The sequence below is a fragment of the Hypanus sabinus genome, unplaced genomic scaffold, assembly GCF_030144855.1.
Source record: "Hypanus sabinus isolate sHypSab1 unplaced genomic scaffold, sHypSab1.hap1 scaffold_872, whole genome shotgun sequence".
In the NCBI taxonomy this organism is placed as follows: Eukaryota; Metazoa; Chordata; class Chondrichthyes; order Myliobatiformes; family Dasyatidae; genus Hypanus; species Hypanus sabinus.
Window position 1 is genome coordinate 127686 of NW_026781724.1, and position 16332 is coordinate 144017.

Genomic DNA, 16332 nt, shown 5'->3' on the forward strand with positions numbered 1-16332 from the left:
GGCCGTGAGCCCGGAACTGAGGGCCAGTTAATCATCTATTTTCCAGCTATCTGGGCTCGTCAGAAATGTGTCGACTTAACTTAATCTGCATTGAACGACAGGTGGCCAGTACAGTACAAACACAGCTCTCCAATACATTACAAGCACAGCACTCCAGTACAGTACAAATTCAGCACTCCAGTACAGTATAAATACAGCACTCCAGTACAGTACAAACACAGCACTCCCGTACAGTAATGGAAGACTCGCAGACAGGTCACTTGTGTCTTGTGCCGCAGATTCGCCCCGCCTCCGCTTTGTGACGCCAGATCACGTGGTTGATTTTGGCCACTGACTGTGTTCAGGTATTAACTTCCCTGATCTCGCCTCGCTTCCTGGGGCTCCTCGCTTTTGTCCTGGGGCTCCTCGCTTTTGTCGTGGGGCTTTTTGGCTGTTGTGTCTTCTCCCGGACTGGGGTGGGTGTGAAAGGTGAACGTCCCAGGTTGTGGGGATCTTTGATTTCATTGCCTGCTTTAGCGATGGACTGGGATGTCAAGGGGATGAATGGTTCGAGCTTCAGCACCACGCAGCGTGGTGTGTTCCTGAGCAAGGCACTTAGCCACACATTACTCCTGCACGTTTATAGCCCAGCGCCGGCGGTCACTCCAGTATAGGCAAGACAAGATCTGTATCCTAGGATCTGTAATACAAATTTCCTGAAATGGACCAGTTTTAACCTGGAAATGGAGTGATAGTATAACAGTAAAGAAAGCACAACTTTTCCCTGTCAATTATCTGGTACCATTTTGTCTGTTATTGCTGGAAATCTGTTCAGTACAGTTGTTGCTAATGAGGTTCACATGAATAATCTCAGGAATGATCGGCTTTATGTGTGAGGAGCATTTGATGGTTCTGGACCTGTGCTGGATGGAGTTCAGAGGGACGGTGGGGGTGGTGGAGGGATGTATGGTTAAATAAGCCTACCAAATGCTGAATAGCCTGGACATGAAGAGGATGTTTCCATTAGACAGGGAGTCTGTGATCTGACAGCACAGTCTCAGAATAAACTTGCTTCCCTTTAAAACTGAGATGAGAAAAATTTTTTGGCCAAGAGATGTCTGATATCTGGAATTTGTTGCCGCAGAATTTGTTTGAGGCTGCCATTTGGGTATATTTGTGAAGATTAATATACTGATGATTGCTGAGTAGCTTCAGTGTTACAGGAGGAAGACAGGAATATGGTGTTGGAATAAAAATCAGTCGTGGTTGAATGGTGGGCAGACCAGATGGATTGAATCACCTAATTCTGTTTCTGTGTCTTATATCTTACCGTGACTGAATGATGGCTCCTTCTTATCCCGTATCGTCTGTGTCATGTGAGGGACAATAAAAGATTGTTCACTGATATCATTATATTTGCCTTCAACGTTTAAATTTCAGTGAGTTTTCTTCCTAGTAACATTAAGCAGAAATGTTTGGTCCTCCTTTTCATTGTTAACGTGCTTCATTATCTTTCATGTTAAAGTTAAAACTGCGGTGAGAGATTTATTGGAAGAAAACGCATGACTGAAGACGAGGGAACAGCAACATGTGAACCAGCCCGAGGATTGAGAGCACTGACTGGAGAGGACCCATATGACTCGGAGATTCCAGTGATTCAGTCAGGAGAAAGTTTGGTGAGTCTCATTTACTCAAACACTGGTCCTTTAGGCATTACATACCTGTACAAAGGAAGGTACAAAATAGTTGGGAGTGAGACAGAATGTGCCCAGAAGAACCAGTTATGCCAGTACCAGTCAGACACAGTTGTGAAGAAGCCCCCACCTCCAATATTCCCTTTAAACTTTTCGCCCTTCTCCCTTAACCCATGTCCTCTGGTTTTTTTTCTCCCTTAGCCTCAGTGGAAAAAGACTGCTTGCATTCACTCTATCTGTACCCATCATAATTTTATACACCTCTATCAAATCACCCCTCATTCTCCTACACACCAGGGAATAAAGTCCTACCCTATTCAACCTTTCTCTGTAACTCAGTTTCTCAAGTCCTGGCAACATCCTTGTAAACCTTCTCTGCACTCTTTCAACCTTATTAATATCCTTCCTGTAATTCGGTGACCAAAACTGCACACAATACTCCAAATTCCCCCTCACTATTGCAATATACAACCACACCATTACATTCCAACTCTTATACTCAGTACTTTGATTTATAAAGGCCAATGTACCATCTCATTACTGCCCTATCTACATGTGATGCCACTTTTAGGGAATTTTCTATCAGTATTCCTAGATCCCTCTGTTCTAGTGCACTCCTCAGTGCCCTACCTTTTACCTTGTATGTTCTATATTGGTTTGACCTTCCAAAGTGCAATACCTCACACTTGTCTGTATTAAACTCCATCTGCCATTTTTCCAGCTGGTCCAGATCCCTCTGCAAGCTTTGAAAATCTTCCTCACGGTGCACTACACCTCCAATCTTTGTATCATCAACAAATTTGCTGATCCAATTTACCAAATTATTATCCAGATCATTGATATAGATGACAAATAACAATGGACCCAGCACTGATCCCTGTGGCACACCACCTGTCACAGGCCTCCACTCAAGAATAGCAATCCTCCACGACCACTCTCTGACTTCTCCCTTTCTCAATTCCCATTCAAATTTACTACCTCACCATGTATACCTAGTGACTGAATGTTCCTAACTAACCTCCCATGCGGGACCTTGTCAAAGGCCTTACTGAAGTCCATACAGACAACATCCACTGCCTTGCCTTCATCCACTTTCCTTGTAACCGCCTCAAAAATCTCTAATATATTTGTTAAACATGACCTACCGTGCACAAAGCCGTGTTGACTCTCCCTAATAAGTCCCTGTCTATCTAAATAATTGTCGATCCTATCTCTTCGTACTCCTTCCAATAACTTACCCATGACCTACATCAAACTTTCAAGCCTATGATTTCCTGGATTACTTTTAGAGCCTGCTTTAAACAACGGAACAACATGAGCTATCCTCCAAATCTCTGGCACCTCACCCGTAGATAACGACATTTAAATATATCTGCCAGGGCCTCTGCAATTTCAACACTAGTCTCCTTCAAGGTCCGAGGGAATACCCTGTCAGGTCCTGGAGATTTATCTACTCACCTCAAGGTAGCAAGCACCTCCTCCTCTTCTATCTGTATAGGTTCCATGACCTCAATACTTGTTTGCCTTATTCCATTGACTCCATGCCAGTTTCCTTAGTAAATTCAGACACAAAAAAAACATTTAACATCTCCCCAATTTCTTTTGGTTCCATGCATAGCCAACCACTCTGATCTTCAAGATGACCAATTTTATCCCTTAACTATCCTTTTGCTATTAATATATCTGTGGAAGCTCTTACTATCCTTCACCTTGACTGCCAACGCCACCTCATGTCTTCTTTCAGTCCTCCTGATTTCTTCCTTAAGTATTTTTTTGCACTTTTTATACCCCTCAAGTACCTTCTTTGCTCCCTGGTTCTTACACATGTCATACATCTCTCTCTTCTTTATCAGAGTTCCAATATCCATCGAGAACCAAGGTTCTTTATTCTTATACACTTTGGCTTTAATCCTGAGACTTTGTTCCCAGGGTGTACTCATGGGCCGTCCAGAAATGATTTCAGCTGGTGACAACCCTGTTTTCCCCTGTGGGGTAACCCTCATGTGGAATCGGGCTAATGGTCGGACCTTCAACCAAGTGAGTCCAGTCTCCACTGTTAGTCTGGCCAGTTTACTCTTCAGAGTGCCATTGGCTCTTTCCACACTGCCAGCGGCCCGTGGGTGGTGTACACAGTGGAATTGTTGCTTGATAGCTAGTTTGTTACATACTCCTTCATTTACTTTCACCATAAAGTGTGGGCCATTGTTGAACTCAGCATCTCTGGCTTGTACCTGGGAATTATTTCCCATAATAATACCTTCACAACAGTCACAGCAGTATTAATGGTAGTTGGAATAGCTTCAATCCATCTATTAAACACATCTATAATAACTAAGCAGTATCTATAGCAATGTACTCTAGGCAATTCAATAAAATCAACTTGTAGACATGAAAAAGATCCACCTGTCAAGGGAGTCGTACCCGATGTGCAGGGTACAGGTTACCAACCATTCCCTCCTTTCCCAGGTGTGTCAAAAATTGTATTGGTAAAAATTGTGTTGGAACACAAACCTGTCCCACTAGGTGATCCAAAAACTTAGGCCGGGGACTTTCTTGCACCCCATATGGGACCACAGTTTTCACTCCTCCTCAGAGGCGTCCCCCTGAGAAGAACAAAACTCGAGGTAGCTGCAGAACAGTGAGTAAGTTGTCATTACTAATGGGGTGGCCAGAGGAAGTCAAGAATCCCCATGTTCCTAGAGAGCCCCGTAGTCATGTGCAATTCCAAATGCATAATGGGAGTCTGTGTGAACGTTCCCACTTCTGTCTGTTGCTGGGATACAGGCACGAGTCAGAGCAAACAGCTCAGCCTTCTGGGCGGAGACAGCTGCTTCAAAAGAGGCCAGTTCAGTTACTTCACTGTCTGTCACTATCGCATCGTTTCCCTGCTGGATCCACAAAAGAGCTTCCATCCTCATAAAACGTTGCCTCAGGCTAGAGGGGATATTGCAGAATGGATGGGAGAGTCTGTCCTTCTTTCCCAGTGATCCGGACGGGCTAGAGGGGGTATTGCAAAATGGATGAGAGAGTCTGTCCTTCTTTCACTGTGATCCGGATGGGCTAGAGGGGGTATTGCAGAATGGATGGGAGAGTCTGTCCTTCTTTCACAGTGATCCGGACGGGCTAGAGGGGGTATTGCAGAATGGATGGGAGAGTCTGTCCTTCTTTCACTGTGATCCGGACGGGCTAGAGGGGGTATTGCAGAATGGATGGGAGAGTCTGTCCTTCTTTCCCAGTGATCCGGACGGGCTAGAGGGGGTATTGTAGAATGGATGGGAGAGTCTGTCCTTCTTTCCCAGTGATCCGGACGGGCTAGAGGGGGTATTGCAGAATGGATGGGAGAGTCTGTCCTTCTTTCACTGTGATCCGGACGGGCTAGAGGGGATATTGCAGAATGGAAGGGAGAGTCTGTCCTTCTTTCACAGTGATCCGGATGGGCTAGAGAGGGTATTGCAGAATGGTTGGGAGAGTCTGTCCTTCTTTCACTGTGATCCAGACAGGAGGGCGGACTTCATGGACTGAAATTGCCCAGAGATGGGGTACAACATCTTGGGTTCAGTCACTATTAAAAGAATGTCTTACCAGATGTCCCGTCTTCACCTCAGACTCCTTCTAGTATCGGAGTTGGCCCACGGCCAAGTCTTGCCAGTCTCCCTTGGTGCTGGAGGCCTGTTTCGTCATGGTGTAGGCCAGGAGCACTCGGCTCATTGGCTTGAACCCAGGTCAGACCCTGAAGGTGGTATTGGGAACCTCCAGTCCTGTCTGTCGCCAAAAGAAATCTGGAACCTCGGCCAGAAATGCAATGCAGTCTCTTCCTTTAACCTCTCCAATCACCGTGACTGGGAATTTCTGTCCCTCGGGGTGCATAATATTGGCTTTCCTCAGTTGAGCACCACGTAGGGTCATAGCACAGAGTCACATGAGAGTCGGCCACTGGAAGAAGGGGTTCAAATGTACTGGAGTCCAGATAAAGTGCCCACCACTGGGTGGTCAGAGGAAGCTATCAGTTGTTCGCAGTTCCAGCATGATATCCTTGTCCATGCATAGAATCTCAACTTCCAACAGACAGAGCAAGTCTCTCCCTACGAGATTACACCCCCGTCTGGTGGTGACAGTAAATGAAACCTCACACTGGTTCCCCTGGAATTCCACCTGCAGTGGCTGGGTACGTGAATACGTACGTTCCGTGCCTTCGAACACTGACAGAGTGATTGTAGCGTCTGATAGCTGGAATCCCTTTTCCGATACTATTTCCTGATCGAGAATGGTTGTGGTTGCCCTCATATCAATCATAAATGGAACTGGATTTCCAGCAACTTGCAATATTACATTGGGCTCTTCCTGAGGGTTGGCAGTCATGGTTGCAAGGATCTTCTTGTCAATTTCTAAACGGGTTGTTGTCCCCACCTGTCACTTGGTAGGTTTTTGCTCCCATTTCTGTTCCTCAGATATAGCCCGCTCACGTCCTTCCCGCTGAGCATATTCACCTGTAATATTAGTTCCCTTCAGGGTTGATCGGGATTCGAAATTTGGGTCCTAATGATATGTCAAAGCTCATTGCATTCGATTTTGGTCATTGTCAGGCCAATCCATATTATTTGTTTTAATCATGTTGGCTAACTCAGTTGGTAAGCATTGGAGCAGTAGGGCATTGAACTCGAGGGAAAGATTCCCATCATTAAAGGCTTGGTCTTCTGCAAAGGTGCCGTAGCAGGCCACAAGTCACTCCCAATAGTCTGGTCCCGATTCCCCAGGCTCAGGTTTGCATTCAAGTACTTTAGTGATGTTTACAGGTTGTTGGAGAGCCCTTTCAAAGGCTTGAATAATCTGGTCAGTCTGTTCATTCTCATTATGGTTTTCACCTGGAACTCCTGATAGCTGTAACTCCTGTCTCTCAATTCTGCCTTCCCTTTTTGCCTCTCATCAGCTGAGAGAACCATGCAGCAGTTAAATCTTGAGGAGTCGCATTAAACATTTGTATGGTACCGTGGACACACTGAGCAAACTGTGCTGTTTTTTCTTTTCTATCTGCGGCCTGATTCATGATCATTATCATTTCTTGAGGCTTCCAGGGAGCATACACTGGAATCACTGAGGGCTGTCCGTCTTCCTATTCCGAGGGGGAGCGTTTGCTACTGCTGTTCAGGAGGATTTAAACTAATGTGGCAGAGGGATGGGAACAAGTGCAAAGAGACAGAGGGGTGAAGAATGACAGTAGAAGCAAAAAAGTAGTAAGGTGAAAAGTAAACGTCGCAAGCAGTCAAATCCAGGGCAAAAAATCAAAAAGGGCCACTTTTCAACATAATTGTATAAGGGCTAAGAGTGTGGTAGAAACAAGCCTGAAGGCTTTGTGTGTCAATGCAAGGAGCATTTGTAATAAGGTGAATGAATTGAATGTGCAAATAGATATTAATGAATATGATATAGTTGGAATCACAGAGACATGGCTCCAGGGTGACCAAGGATAGGAGCTCAACATCCAGGGATATTCAATATTCAGGAGGGATAGACAGGAAAGAAAAGGAGGTGGGGTAGTGTTGCTGGTTAGAGAAGAGATTAACACAATAGAAAAGAAGGAAAATAGCCTGGAGGATGTGGAATCAATATGGGTAGAGCTGCGTAACACTAAGGGGCATAAAACGCTGGTGGGATTTGTGTACAGGCCACCGAACAGTAGTAGTGAAGTTGGGGATGGCATTAAACAGGAAATTAGAAATGCGTGCAAAAAAAAGAGCAGCAGTTATAATGGGTGACTTCAATCTACATCTTGATTGGGTGAACCAAATTGGTAAGGGTGCTGAGGAAGAGGATTTCTTAGAATGTGTGCCGGATGGTTTTCTGAACCAACACGTCGAGGAACCAACTAGGGAGCAGGTCATTCTAGACTGGGTATTGAGCAATGAGGAAGGGTTAATTAGCAATCTTGTCATGCGATGCTCCTTGTGTAAGAGTGACCATAATATGGTGGAATTCTTCATTAAGATGGAGAGTGACATAGTTAATTCAGAACCAAATGTTCTGAAATTAACGACGGGCAACTTTGAAGATATGAGACTTGAAGTAGCTAAGACAGACTGGCAAATGATATTTAAAGGGTTGACGGTGGATTGAAACATAGAAAATAGGTGCAGGAGTAGGCCATTCGGCTGTTCGAGCCTGCATCGCCATTCAGTATGATCATGGCTGACCATCCAACTCAGAACCCTGTACCTGCTTTCTCTCCATAACCTCAATCCCTTTAGCCACAAGAGCCATATCTAACTCCCTCTTAAATATAGCCAATGAACTGGCCTCAACTGTTTCCTGTGGCAGAGAATTCCACAGATTCTCCACTCTTTGTGTGAAGACGTTTTTCCTCATCTGGGTCCTAAAAGTCTTCCCCTTTATCCTTAAACTGTGACCCCTCGTTCTGGATTCCCCCAATGTCGGAAACAATCTTCCTGCATCTAGCCTGTCCAATCCCTTTAGAATTTTATATGTTTCAATAAGATTCCCCATCAATCTTCTAAATTCCAGTGAGTATAAGCCTAGTCGAACCAGTCTTCCTTCATATGAAAGTCCTGTCATCCCAGGAATCAATCTGGTGAACCTTTTGATTAGGGGACTAAAACTGCACACAATACTGTAGGTGCGGTCTCACCAAGACCTTGTACAACTGCAGTAGAACCTCCCTGCTCGTGTACTCAAATCCTTTTGCTATGAATGCCAGCATACCTTTCGCCTTTTTCACCGCCTGCTGTACCTGCATGCCTCCCTTCAATGACTGGTGTACAATGACACCCAGGTCTCGATGCACCTCCCCTTTTCCTAATCGGCCACGGTTCAGAGAATAATCTGTTTTCCTGTTCTTGCAACCAAAATGGATAACCTCATATTTATCCTCATTAAATTGCATCTGCCAAGAATTTGCCCACTCACCTAACTTATTCAAGTCACCCTGCATCCTCTTAGCATACTCCTCACAGCTAACACTGCCGCCCAGCTTCGTGCCATCCGCAACCTTGGAGATGCTGCATTTAATTCCCTCATCTAAATCATTAATATATATTGTAAACAACTGGGGTCCCAGCACTGAGCCTTGCGGTACCCCACTAGTCACTGCCTGCCATTCTGAAAAGGTCCCGTTTACTCCCACTCTTTGCTTCCTGTCTTCCAGCCAATTCTCTATCCACATCAATACCATACCCCCAATACCATGTGCTTTAAGTGTACACACTAATCTCCTGTGTGGGACCTTGTCAAAAGCCTTTTGAAAATCTAAATATACCACATCTACTGGCTCTCCCCTATCCACTCTTATTAGTTACATCTTCAAAAAATTCTATAAGATTCGTCAGACATGACTTTCCTTTCACAAATCCATGCCGACTTTGTCCAATGATTTCACCTTTTTCCAAATGTGCTGTTATCACATCTTTGATAACCGACTCCAGCATTCTCCCCACCACCGACGTCAGACTAATCGGTCTATAATTCCCTGTTTTTTCTCTCCCTCCTTTTTTAAAAAGTGGGGTTACATTAGCCACCCTCCAATCCTCTGGAACTAATCCAGAATCGAAGGAGTTTTGAAAAATTATCACTAATGCATCCACTATTTCTTGGACTACTCTGGGATGCAGACCATATGGCCCTGGGGATTTATCTGCCTTTAATCCCTTCAATTTACCTAACACCACTTCCCTACTAACATGTATTGCCCTCAGTTCCTCCATCTCACCAGACCCTCAGTCCCTTACTATTTTCGGAGGGTTATTTATGTCCTCCTTAGTGAAGACAGAACCAAAGTAGTTATTCAATTGGTCTGCCATGTCTTTGTTCTGACTGTAAAGGTCCTTACATTTGTCTTGACCAATCTTTTTCTTTTCACATATCTGTAAAAGCTGTTACAGTCAGTTTTTATGTTCCCTACCGGCTTTCTCTCATAATCTTTTTTCCCTTTCCTAATTAAGCCCTTTGTCCTCCTCTGCTGGTCTCTGAATTTCTCCCAGTCCTCAGGTGTGCCGCTTTTTTTTGCTAATTTATCTGTTTCTTCTTTGGACTTGATACTATCCTTAATTTCCCTTGTCAGCCACAGGTGCACTACCTTCCCTGGCTTATTCTTTTGCCAAACTGGGATGAAGAATTGTTGTAGTTCATCCATGCGATCTTTAAATGCTTGCCATTGCATATTCACCGTCAACCCTTTAAGTATCATTTGCCAGTCTATCTTAGCTAATTCACATCTTATACCTTCAAAGTTACCTTTCTTTAAGTTCAGAACCTTTGTTTCTGAATTAACTATGTCACTCTCCATCTTAATGAAGAATTCCACCATATAATGGTCACTCTTACCCAAGGGGCCTCGCACGACAAGATTGCTAACTAACCCTTCCTTTTTGCTCAATACCCAATGTAGAATGGCCTGCTCTCTAGTTGGTTCTGCAACATTCATATGCAATGGCAAGCATTTAAAGATTGCATGGATGAACTACAACATGTTTTAAGTTTTTCAGCTTAAACCTATTCCCCCTCATGTTAGCTGTTTCAGCCCTGGGGAAAAAGCCTCTGGCTATCCACACGACCAATGCCTCTCATCATCTTATACACTTGCATGATTTTCTCAAGGGTGAATAAGACCATGAGCTCACTGTGGTTTTGACGTTCTCTCTCTCTCTCTCTCTCTCTCTCTCTCTCCTTGTGTCTAATGTCACAGTCCCGCCTCACTCAGGCACCTAAAGTGACACTCACAGTAAGCGAACCTGCGGTCTCGTAACACAATGCACCTCTAAAGTCTGACAGCAGACTAGCAAGTGAATCTTCGATGGTGCAGAGTCAAAAACCAAAAAGTTGCCAGCCTGAGTCAGTGCTTTGGGGCTCCAGAGAGCGATGGGGTCTAGAGTTTACCAGGAGGAGGAGGAGGAATCAGACCAGCAGGATATGGCTACAAAAGAAAGGTCAGAAACATTTGGAAACTGGTTGACCGGAAAAAAAGGTGGATAATTTCGGGCAGCAAATGTGGAGAGGAATTAAAAAGACAATGTTTAGGCAGAGCCCCTTCTGCATGCCTAGCCTGTGTACTCCGCTGCTTCGTTGCTCTCTGAATTGCAGAGTTCCTCCAGCGTTTTGTGTGTGTGTGTCTCTGTATTTCCAGCAACTGCAGAATCTCCTGTGTTTTATATCTGCATTTTACTTTGGCGTTAGATACACGTTGATATTGAGTATATTGTTTATGGGAGCCACTTTCTGCGTTAAAACAGCTGCAGATTTTTCTATACACTCTATAAAAAAGAAATGAGGCATGGATATTGAACCGGTGCTGGCAGAAATGTTTAATGGCACCGTGATTACCCATAGGGCCATGCGTTAAGAATTTCGCCGATGCTGAAGCGCTGATGAAATGCGCAGAACACAGAAGGGTTTGAAAATGTCGGGTGCAGGTAATAGCGATTCTCCATGTTTTTATCTTAAACACCGACTTCGCGACAATTCCTGTGAAATCTGGACACCGTGGCCAACAATCCAGGGACAGTCCTGCTCTTGTCCCTGTCTCTCAGCACCACGATCCGTACACGGGCCCCGGGGAGCTTCCGGCTGCTGAGTGAATGGGAAACGATGGATCTTTCAGACAGAGCTGAGCTCCAGCTATAATAAAGGCAAGGATTAGGAACTCAGAGAAAGGGAACAAAATCTTTTACATCACCAGTTGAGAAAATCACCTTTGTTCTACCTCCAATCACTAATAAGAGAAAATCTGAAGATGATGGAATTCCAAGCAACATGCACAAAATGCTAGAGGAATTCAGCATTAGTACTCTTTTCCATAGCTGCTGCCTGGCCTGCTGAGTTCCTCCAGCATTTTGTGTCTGTTGCTTGTTCTACCTCCTCTGGTTCTGGACTTTTCTACCGGTGAGAGCATGTATTGTCCCATTCTGTCTGGGTACTGAATGATATCAAGCACCTTTGCCCTGGGCAGCAAGTAGCTTTCACATCACAAATGTGCCAGACTCCAGTGAGACAGAAAGACAACTGCCCTTCCCTTCATATTCATTGGCATTGCAATCACTGAGTTTCACCATTGTCGGTCTTTGTCTGATGTGTGTATTGTGGCAATGCAAACGTTGCTGGAGAATTGGGGAAGGCTTCAGGGGAATATAGAAACTGAGTTCACCACTGTCATTCATTGGGGGGGGGGGGAGGGTTCAGGGGAAATATTTATGTAGAATACAGAAACTGGTGATACTTGTGTGTATTCTGGTGTTGCAAAAGTTGCTGGAGAATTTGCAAGTGGGAAGAAGTGGAATGATATTTGGAAATCTGACTTGTTAAAGCATAACTTAGCAAGCAAACAACATATGGACAATATGCAAAAACTTTGGTGAGAAAATCCTTCATTACCCATTACAGGCCTACTACATAGGTTGTGTGAGAGTGTAGATGTGAGAGTGTGAGAGTGTGGATTGAACCCAGAGGAGATCAAAGTTCCTATTGACTGTGATTTTCTAGCTGTGAAAATGAATACCTCTCTGCATAAAACTCACCGTGCACATCTTGTCACTGGGTAAAAAAAAATGCACAGTGCAAGATTTATGTACACACTTGTTATTACAAATTAGAGGGAAGATGGGGAGACCTGTAGTGTCCCTGCTGCCCTCACTTACAAGAAGTGCATCCAGCTGCAGCTTGTAAACCTGCACTTTAAGGAGTTGGAACTTGAAACGCATATGGGAATTGATGGTCATTCCAGATCCTAGCACTCTGCCCAGTCAGGAGATGATTTATCTTCCAACTTGGGTTTAACCTCACTGTAACAGTGTGATACCAAATCAAATCTTGACAATTCAAGTAATCTCATCTGAAATGTTGTCCTACACTCATTGATGGATTTTGTAAATCTTTTACAGGTTAAAAACTGGAAGGAATATGTCTCCAGGAACCTCAAACACGGCACAACAATTTTCTTGCCTCTGTCTAGATATTTAAGAAGTGGAGCAAGGGATTCAATCGACCATCCTTCCTGCTCAGACTGTGGGGAGGGATTCTCTTGGTCATCTGACCAACTAGCAAGCCGGGCATTTTACACAGGAGAGAGGCCGTTCACCCGCACAGACAGTGGGAATCGATTCACTCGGTCATTTCACCTGAAGGTACATCAGCAAGTTCACACTGGGCAAGGCCATTCATCTGTTCTGTGTGTGAGAAAGGATTCTATTGGGCATCCCACCTGTGGACACACCAGTCAGATGACACTGGGCAGAGCTGGTCATCTGCTGAATTTCGGGGAAGGGATTCTTTCGGTCATCTGACCTAATGGCACACCAGCGTGTTCTCACCAGGGGGCAGGCATTCACCTGCACAGTCTGTGGGAAGGGATTCACTGCATCATCCAACCTACAAAGACATCAGCGAGTTCACACTGGGGAGAAGCCATTCAGCTGCTCAGTCTGTGGGAAGGGATTCACTCAGTCATCCCACCTACAGAGTCATCAGCGAGTTCACACTGGAGAGAGGCCGTTCACCTGCTCAGTCTGTGGGAAGGGATTCTCTCAGTCATCCAACCTACAGAACCATCAGCGAGTTCACACTGGGGAGAAGCCGTTCACCTGTTCAGAATGTGGGATAGGATTCACTCAGTCATCCCAACTACTGGCACATCTGTCAGTTCATAATGGTGAGTGGCCATTCACCTGCTCAGTCTGTGGGAAGGGATTCACTCAGTCATCCAACCTACAGAGTCATCAGCGAGTTCACACTCGGGAGAAGCCATTCACCTGCTCAGTCTGTGGGAAGGGATTCACTCAGTCATCCCAACTACAGAATCATCAGCGAGTTCACACTGGGGAGTGGCCGTTCACCTGCTCAGAATGTGGGAAAAGATTCACTCAGTCATCCACCCTACTGAGTCATCAGCGTGTTCACACTGGGGAGAGGCCATTCACTTGCTCAGTCTGTGGGAAGGGATTATCTCACTCATCCACCCTACAGAGACACCAGCGAGTTCACACTGGGGAGAGACCATTCACCTGCTCAATCTGTCGGAAGGGATTCACTCAGTCATCCATCCTACGGAGTCATCAGCGAGTTCACACTGGGGAGAAGCCTTTACCTGCTCAGTCTGTGGGAAGGGATTCACTCAGTCATCCATCCTACGGAGTCATCAGCGAGTTCACACTGGGGAGAAGCCATTTACCTGCTCAGTCTGTGGGAAGGGATTCACTCGGTCATCCATCCTACAGAGTCATCAGCGAGTTCACACTGGGGAGAAGCCGTTCACCTGCTCAGTCTGTATGAAGGGATTCACTCAGTTATCCAGCCTACAGAGTCATCAGCGAGTTCACACTGGGGAGAAGCCATTCACCTGCTCAGACTGTGGGAAGAGTTTCACTCGGTCATCCCAACTACTGGCACACCAGTCAGTTCATACTGGGGAGAAGCCATACACCTGCTCAGTCTGTGGGAAGGGATTCTCTGAGTCATCCAGATTACTGAGTCATCAGCGAGTTCATACTGGGGAGAAGCCATTCACCTGCTCAGACTGTGGGAAGGGATTCACTCAGTCATCCAATCTACAGAATCATCAGCGAGTTCACACTGGGGAGAAGCCGTTCACCTGCTCAGTCTGTGGAAAGGGATTCACTCGGTCATCCCACCTACAGAATCATCAGCGAGTTCACACTGGGGAGAAGCCATTCATCTGCTCAGAATGCGGGAAGGGATTCACTCAGTCATCCACCCTACTGAGTCACCAGCGAGTTCACACTGGGGAGAAGCCATTCACCTGCACAGTATGTGGGAAGGGATTCACTCGTTCATCCACACTACAGAGTCATCAGCGAGTTCACACTGGGGAGAAGCCGTTCAACTGCTCAGTCTGTGGGAAGGGATTCACTCAGTTATCCAGCCTACAGAGTCATCAGCGATTTCACACTGGGGAGAAGCCGTTCACCTGCTCAGACTGTGGGATAGGATTCACTCAGTCATCACAACTACTGGCACACCAGTCAGTTCACAGTGGAGACTGGCCGTTGTTATGAATCCCTGGGTTTCGTTTGCTGTGGACTGTTATTTTAAGAGAGAGAGAGATTAGGATGCCGATTCAGTCTGACTTGCAGCTTGTTTTCATTGCTCGCAGCTTGTTTAATTTTAACTGAGGACACAAACACTCAGAGTCAGACGGAGACAAAGGAGGAAAAATGGAAGGATCGAAACCAGGGAACTAGTGGACAAGGGTCACTGTTTGGAACTTTCCTATGCCCATAAGGATGGGTTAATTATTGATTCACCGTACATCGAATGTGTGGTTGTCACCTCATTTGATCCTTAAGAGTGGATCAGATTTGGCGCATCCTGTGGAGACCACTTATGTGTTAACCCTTGCCTGGCTGTGGTGTGGTAGTTCACGAAGACGATACCGCTTGTGACAAGTCACTTTCGATGATAATTTGTATGTGGATTTGGAACGATGACGTACAAAATCTCCAGCAACTGTTCTCTCGTTTTACCACCGTGGAACCTGTGCAATTCTACATATTTGACTTCTCTCGCCATTTACCCTGGATTACAAGTCTCTCTCTCTCATCGCCTATTCTGTAGTTGAACTGAACTTTAATACTTTACCATCTCAAGACTGTAAGCCTTGTTTCCCCCGAGCTCAATAGTTTGGGAGTTATATTTACACACATTTATAAACGTAACACTGTTAACTTCTGTTTATCTTGTTTAAGTTGCAATTTTACAAGTAGATTCTAATAAAGACAGATTTAACATCAAAACCAGACGCCAGGTGTAGTCTATTGCTGCTGGCTTGTTTCTAAAGCATTATGGTTCATAACAAATTTGGGGCCTGCGTCTGGGATATGAACAAATTTGGGGGCTATTAATCGATAAATTATCGATTTGATTGGGGAAATTCCTTTTGATTTATTTGTGTGTGGAAATCAGCAGCAATGGACAATTATAAATTTCTGGAAGCGCCAACCCCTAAGGCATTAGGAAAAGCCAAAAAGAATGAATTGCTGACTGTTGCTAATGGGCTGAATCTTAAGCAGGTAAGGGGGTGTGAAGGACCAGGGCAAGCATAAAACTGAGAGAGGAGTTACAGGTAAACCAATAGGGGTTTTATTATAAAATATAGGCATCCACCCCCTTTTTCAGAGACTGGGATCCCTGTTTCAACCGGTAATGATTTGCATTGCAATGTGTTCACCTCTCAGTCCTCGATTCTCTAAATGAAAGGGTTATCACATTTGATCTTTCTTTATATGATGACCCAACCATTTCTGGGATCAGTCTGTTGAAACTTCATTGCACTCTCTAATACAAATACTCTCCAATCACTTTTTTAATCCTCTGTGCAAAAAATGTCCATCTTCCGCAGCCCCGTGTTGCCCCAACGACTCACCTCCTACCCCCGTCATTGGCCCCACTTGCAGGTCACCCGTCTGTCGGTGTTTCCTCCCTTATGTGAATCCCTTTGCTCGCCACCACCGTGGGCTCAGACATTTCCACAGATTTCCACCGGGACAAACATCTTGTCCGCTCCCTCTCACACCATCTTTTTCCTTTCAATAAAATCCCTCCTCTCCCTCTCCAGGGAACCGCCATCAAACCGACGGGCCAAGCGGTCTCCACCTCTCGGCGACATATCAGACTCCGGCTGCAGGAGACGCTTCACAAACGCCCC

General features: G+C 45.3%; 1 protein-coding gene across 1 annotated transcript; it reads left to right on the top strand.

Moving 5' to 3' along the window:
- Positions 1–236: 236 nt before the first annotated feature.
- LOC132390351 (gastrula zinc finger protein XlCGF26.1-like) lies at positions 237–15384 on the top strand. Its single transcript, XM_059962957.1, has 4 exons — positions 237–344; positions 1505–1655; positions 12554–13735; positions 13780–15384. The coding sequence occupies exons 3-4, from the start codon at positions 12960–12962 to the stop codon at positions 14681–14683; spliced, it is 1680 nt and encodes a 559-aa protein (XP_059818940.1). The 5' UTR covers positions 237–344; positions 1505–1655; positions 12554–12959; the 3' UTR covers positions 14684–15384.
- Positions 15385–16332: the final 948 nt, after the last annotated feature.